The sequence below is a fragment of the Microtus ochrogaster genome, chromosome 16 (assembly GCF_000317375.1).
Source record: "Microtus ochrogaster isolate Prairie Vole_2 chromosome 16, MicOch1.0, whole genome shotgun sequence".
Lineage (NCBI taxonomy): Eukaryota > Metazoa > Chordata > Mammalia > Rodentia > Cricetidae > Microtus > Microtus ochrogaster.
Genome location: NC_022018.1, coordinates 55,973,073 through 55,979,325, shown reverse-complemented (window position 1 = coordinate 55,979,325; position 6,253 = coordinate 55,973,073). Strand labels below are relative to the sequence as shown.

Genomic DNA, 6,253 nt, shown 5'->3' with positions numbered 1-6,253 from the left:
CCTTCCTTCCTTCCTTCCTTCCTTCCTTCCTTCCTTCCTTCCTTTCTTCAGAGGAAAAAATTCATTGCTTAATTCAAAGAGTTGGTGCATTTTTTATTGTTGCTGTATTTTAACGATAAGGTTTTCAGAAAGTTACATTTTACTTGTGTGTGTGCGCAATTATAGATTCAGTTTTCTTCCTTCCTCCTCTGTTCACTTCTTCCTCTCCTTTTAAATTTTATCGTTTATTGAAATCATACAGGGATGCCTAACTTTTGGGGTATATTGATAAAATGTTAAGAAACCCTGAAAACTTCGATCAAGTAGCTAAAGAAGATTTTCCTGGAAGAAGTGTCATAGCCAAGATGCGTTCTCATGAATCCCATTTAAGGTAGCATTAGTTGCTTTCTTCATGGAACTCATTAAATAGACCAGGTTAACTTTGAACTCACAGTGATCTGCCTGCCTCTGCCTCCCAAGTGTTGGCATTTAAGGTGTGTGGCTCTATTGTCTGGCATATTATTTTGCTTTGCTTTTTAGACAGGGTCTCTACATAGCTCTGGCTGTCTAGGAACTTGATAGTAGATCAGGATGGCCTTGAGCTCTCATATGTTGCCTGCCTTTACCTCCCAAGTGCTAGGATAAAAGGCTGGAACCACCATACCTGGTCTTTGTTTTGTTTTGGTTTCTGAGGCAGGGTTTCACTGTGTAGCCTTGGCAGTCCTGGAATTCACTCGTAGATTAGCCTGGCCTTAAACTCACAGAGATATGTCTGCCTCTGCCTCCCAAGTTTTGGTATTACAGGCATATGCCACTATACCCAGCATATTTTATTCTTACTACTAACTGTTAAATGATAATTTTGAATAATTAGATTTTTCTTTTAAAGGAGAAAATTAGGACTGAGGAGAACACTCAATTGGAACTGATTGCCATATAAACCTGAGGATTTGAATTCCATCCCCAGAATTCATGGGAGAAAAAAAAAGGCTGGGTATGGTGGCTGACACTCAGTTTTAAGTTTAACACTATAGAGAGTTGTAGACAGGTGAATGGAGACCTGGGACTGACAAGTCAACTTAGCCTAGTCTACTTGGGGTGCTTCAGGCTGATGAGAGAGGCTGTCTTCAAAAACAAGGTGCTTGTTACCACCAAGAAAGAGGGATCTGATGACCTAAATTTGATTCCCAAAATGCAGATGGCAGAAAGTGAAAACTGACTCTTGCAACTTGCCCTCTGACCTCCTCATGTGTACCAGTGACATGTCCAGTCTTTCCCCAAAGATAAACAAATGTAAAATAAAACAAAGATAGCAAAAAACAAACAAAAAACCCCCCAACATGCATATGGCCTAGTGTGGTAGTGTGTGCCTTTAGTCCCAGAAAAGAATCTCTGAGCTGGAGGCTAGCCTGGTCTACATATAGTGAGACACTGTGACAAACAAAATACAGCAAAAGTGAACACAGTAACCCAAGGTGGATAGCTGCTGAGGAATGACACCCAGGGTTGACCTCTGTCTCCCATATGCACATATAAACATGCACAAAATAGATAATAACAAGGAAGAACTAAGTTCATCTATGTATTTAGGATGTTTCCTGTTTCTTTACAGTCTTCCCAAGGTCTATTTGTTGAAGAAACTTCAGAAGAAGTTCTGAAGAGTTCTGAAGAAGGAAATTGTATGCCTGTCTCACAAAGGTGAGGTTGTATTTTCCTGTGGGTTTCAGGTCTCTTCGTATGGTATAAGCTTAAGGATTAACCCCTTGAAAGAGACTAACATGGACAATTTACCAGGGAGCTTTATCTTTATGTGTCAGGACTGGAAATCTAAGTTCTCAAATAGGCACCCCCTTCCTGCCCTTTTTCATTTTTTTTTTTTTTTTTTTTTTTTTTTTGTTTTTCAAGACAGGATTTCCCTGTGTAACAGTTCTGACTGTCTTAGAACTCTCTGCATAGACCAGGTTGGCCTGGAACTCAGAGATCCGCCTGCCTCTCTTGGAATTAAAGGCAAACGTTACCACTGCACAGTGAAAATATGCATCTCTTAGAAGCCTAACGTGTTAAGCCTGGAAGAGATCATAAAGGTTTTCTTACCTACTCTAGTCATCTTGATATAATTTTTTCCTGGTTTATTTCTTGCTGTTCTGTAATCCTAGCTTCCTAGACAATTTCTTTAAGGCTTGTCTTCCTGTCTTCTTTCTCCTTTGGTTCTCTCTGTTTATGTTACTTTTTCCTTTCAGATTAATACACAGATAATAGGTTTTATGTCATCTCCTCATATTTGTGTAATTGTTCTGACTCACTTGCCTCTCTCACTGTCTTCTCTGTGTACCCTCCCCTGCCCAGCTATACCCTTTCTTCTGGTTAGTCTATTACTCTCTCTGTTTCTCATGATCTCCTTACTAGTTTCATGCTCTACAAATATACATTAACATGTATTTATTACATATTAGATTTATATGCAGTGTTTTGCTTATGAGAGAAAATAGTGTATAGTCTTTGTTTTTCTGATTCTGCTTATTTTAACAGGGACCTTGCACCCATATTTTTTGCAAATGTCATGATTTCATTTTTCTTTATAGCTGTACAAAATTCCATTGCGTGTACATACCTTGTTTGTCTACTCATTGATTAAAATCTAGGCTGATTCCATTTCTTGGTTATTATGAATAGTGTGGCTTTAAACATGGATTTACAAGTATCTCTGTGGTCTGTTGACATTTCTTTGAGTGCATAGATATAATGTAGCTGGATTGTATGGTAATTCTGTTCTCTCTCTCTCTTTTGCTCTTGCTCTCTCCCTCCCTCCCTCCTATCCCCACCTCTCTCTCTCTCTTTCTCTTTGCTCTTCCTCCCATCTTTCCTTTCATCTTTCTGTCTGTCTTTCTTAAAACTTCCATATTGATAGTGGCTATAAAATTTAAATCTTGCCTGGTGGTGATTGCACGTGCCTTTAATCCCAGCACTTGGGAGGCAGAGGCAGGCAGATTTCTGTGAGTTGGAGGCCAGCCTGGTCAACAGAGCGAGTTCCAGGACAGGCACCAAAGCTAGACAGAGAAACCCTGTCTCAATCAATCAACCAACCAACCAGTCAATCAGTTAAATTAAATTTATTTGTTTTTATTGTTTTCATTAAGCTATACATTTTTTTTTCAGCTTCCCTCCTTTCCTCTCTCTTTCCCTTCTACCCTCTCCCATGTTCCCCATGCTCACAATTTACTCAGGAGATCTTGTCTTTTTCTACTTCCCATAATAGATTAGATCCATGTATGTGTCTCTTAGGATCCTCATTGTTGTCTGGGTTTTCTGGGATTGTGAATTGTAAGCTGGTTTTTCTTTGCTTTTTTTTTTGCTTTATGTCTAAAAGCCACTTATGAGTAAGTGTATATGATAATTGTCTTTCTGGGTCTGGGTTACCTCACTCAATATGATGTTTTCTAGATCCATCCATTTGCCTACAAATTTCAAGATGTCATCATTTTATTTCTGCTGTGTTGTACTCCATTGTGTAAATGTATCACATTTTCCTTATCCATTCTTCGGTCAAGGGGCATTTAGGTTGTTTCCGGGTTCTCGCTATGACAAACAATGCTGCTATCAACATAGTTGAGCACATGTCCTTGTGGCACGGTTGAGCATCCTTTGGATATATACCCAAAAGTGGTATTGCTGGATCTTGACATAGGTTATTTCCTAATTTTCTGAGAAATAGCCATACTGATATCCAAAGGAGCTGTACCAGTTTGCACTCCCACCAGCAATGCAGGAGTGTTCCCTTTACCCCACATCCTCTCCAGCATAAGTTGCCATCAGTGTTTTTGATCATGGCCATTCTTACAGGTGTAAGATGGAGTCTCAGAGTTGTTTTGATTTGCATTTCTCTGATGGCTAAGAATGTTGAGCATTTCCTTAAGTGTCTTTCACTTTAGATTCCTCTGTTGAGAATTCTCTGTTTAGGTTTGTACCCATTTTTTTATTTTTTTATTTTTTTTTTTTTACTGGATTATTTTTTTCTTTTGATAAACAGTTTCTTGAGTTCTTTGTATATTTTGGAGATCAGCCCTCTGTCTGATGTGGGGTTGGTAAAGATCTTTACCCATTCTGTAGGCTGCCATTTTGTCTTATTGACCACGTCCTTTGCTTTATAGAAGCTTTTCAGTTTCAGGAGGTCCTATTTATTGTTTCTCTCAGTGTCTGTGCTACTGGGGTTATATTTAGGAAGTGGTCTCCTGTGCCAATGCATTCCAGTGTACTTCCAGCTTTCTCTTCTATGAGATTCAGTTTGGTTGGCTTTATGTTGAGGTCTTTGATCCATTTGGACTTGAGTTTTGTGTGTGGTGATAGATAATGTTTTTTTTTTTCATTCTTATATATGTTGATATCCAATAATGCCAGCACCATTTGTTGAATGTGCTTTATTCCATTTTATATTTTTTGCTTCTTTGTTGAAAGTCAGGTGATCATAGGTGTGTGGATTGATATCTGGGCCTTTGATTTGATTTCATTGGTCCTCCTTTCTATTTTTATGCCAATACCAGCTGTTTTCAGTGTTGTAGCTTGGTAGTAGAGTTTGAAGTCAGGGATTGTGATGCCTCCAGAAGTTCCTTTATTGTACAGGATTGTTTTGACTATCCTGGGTTTTTTGCTTTTCCATATGAAATTGCGTATTGTTCTTTCGAAGTCTGTGAAGAATTTTGCTGGGTTTTTGATGGGCATTGCATTAAATTTGTAGATTGCTTTTGGTAAGATTGCCATTTTTACTATGTTAATTCTACCTACCCAAGTGCGTGGGAGATCTTACCATATTCTGGTGTCTTCTTCAGTTTCTTTCTTCAAAGATTTAAAGTTCTTGCATATAGGTCTTCTACTTGTTTGGTTAGAGTTACTCTGAGATATTTTATGCTATTTGTGGCTATTGTGAAAGGTGATATTTCTGATTTCTTTCTCAGCCCATTTTTTTTTTTTGTTTGTTTTTCGAGACAGGGTTTCTCTGTGGCTTTGGAGCCTGTCCTGGAACTAGCTCTGTAGACCAGGCTGGTCTCGAACTCACAGAGATCCGCCTGCCTCTGCCTCCCGAGTGCTGGGATTAAAGGCGTGCACCACCATCGCCCGGCACTCTTAGCCCATTTATTATCTGTGTAAAGGTGGGCTAAGATTTTTTTTTTTTAAACTAATCTTGTAACCTGCTACATTACTGAAGGTGTTTATGAGTTGTAGAAGTTCCTTGGTAGAATTTTTGGGGTTGCTTATATAAGCTATCATATCATCAGCAAATAGTGAGAGTTCGACTTTTTTTTTTTCCAATTTTTGTTGTCTTATTGCTCTATCCAGAACCTCAAGAACTATATTGAATAGATATGGAGAAAATGGACAACCTACCTTGTTTCTGATTTCAAAAGGATCACTTTGAGTTTCTATCCATTTTGTTTGATATTGACTGTTGGCTTGGGGTATATTGCCTTTTTTGTGTTTAGGTATGTTTCTTGTATCCCTGCTCTCTCTAAGATCTTTATCATAAAGGGATGTTGTATTTTGTTGAATGCTTTTTCAGTATCTATTGAGATGATCATGTGTGTTTTTTTTTTTTAAGTTTGTTTAAAACAAACTTAAAATGGTGGATTACATTGACAGATTTTCGTATGTTGAACCATCCCTGCATCTCTGGGATGAAACTGACTTGATTATGGTGGATGTTTTTTCTGATGTATTCTTGGATTCAATTTGCCAGTATTTTATTGAATATTTTTACATCAATGTTCATGAGTGAGATTGGTCTGTAATTTCCTTTCTTAGTAATGTCTTTGTGTGGTTTGGGTATCAGGGTAATTGTAGCCTCATAAAAAGAATTTGGCAATGTTCTTTCTGTTTCTAATGTGTGGAACAATTTGAGGAGTATTGGTATTAATTCTTCTTTGAAAATCTTGTAGAATTCTGAGCTGAAACCATCTGGCCCTGGGCTTTTTTTGGTTGGGAGACTTTTGATAACTTTTTCTATTTCTTTAGCAGTTATAGATCTATTTAATTTGCTTATCTGGTCTTGATTTAATTTTGGTAAGTTATATTTATTCAGAAAAATTGTCCATTTTCCTTTAGGTTTTCCAATTTTGTGGAGTACAGGTTTTCTAAATAGGACCTAATGATTCCCTGGATTTCCTCCATGTCTGTTGTTATGTCCCCCTTTTGGTTTCTGATTTTATTAATTTGGATATTCTCTCTCTACCCTTTAGTTAGTTTGGATAAAGGTTTGTCTATTTTGTTGATTTTTTTTTTTTTT

General features: G+C 37.7%; 1 protein-coding gene across 6 annotated transcripts in view; it reads left to right on the top strand.

Annotated features, from left to right (window-relative positions):
* Nucleotides 1-6,253, top strand: part of Uimc1 (ubiquitin interaction motif containing 1) — an 83,117-nt gene that overhangs the window by 29,195 nt on the left and 47,669 nt on the right. For all 6 annotated transcript variants that reach the window (XM_005355218.2, XM_005355219.3, XM_026783076.1 and 3 more), the window contains one exon: nucleotides 1,592-1,677. In XM_005355218.2, the coding sequence (XP_005355275.1) occupies nucleotides 1,592-1,677 (86 nt within the window). The remainder of the gene's footprint in view (nucleotides 1-1,591; nucleotides 1,678-6,253) is intronic.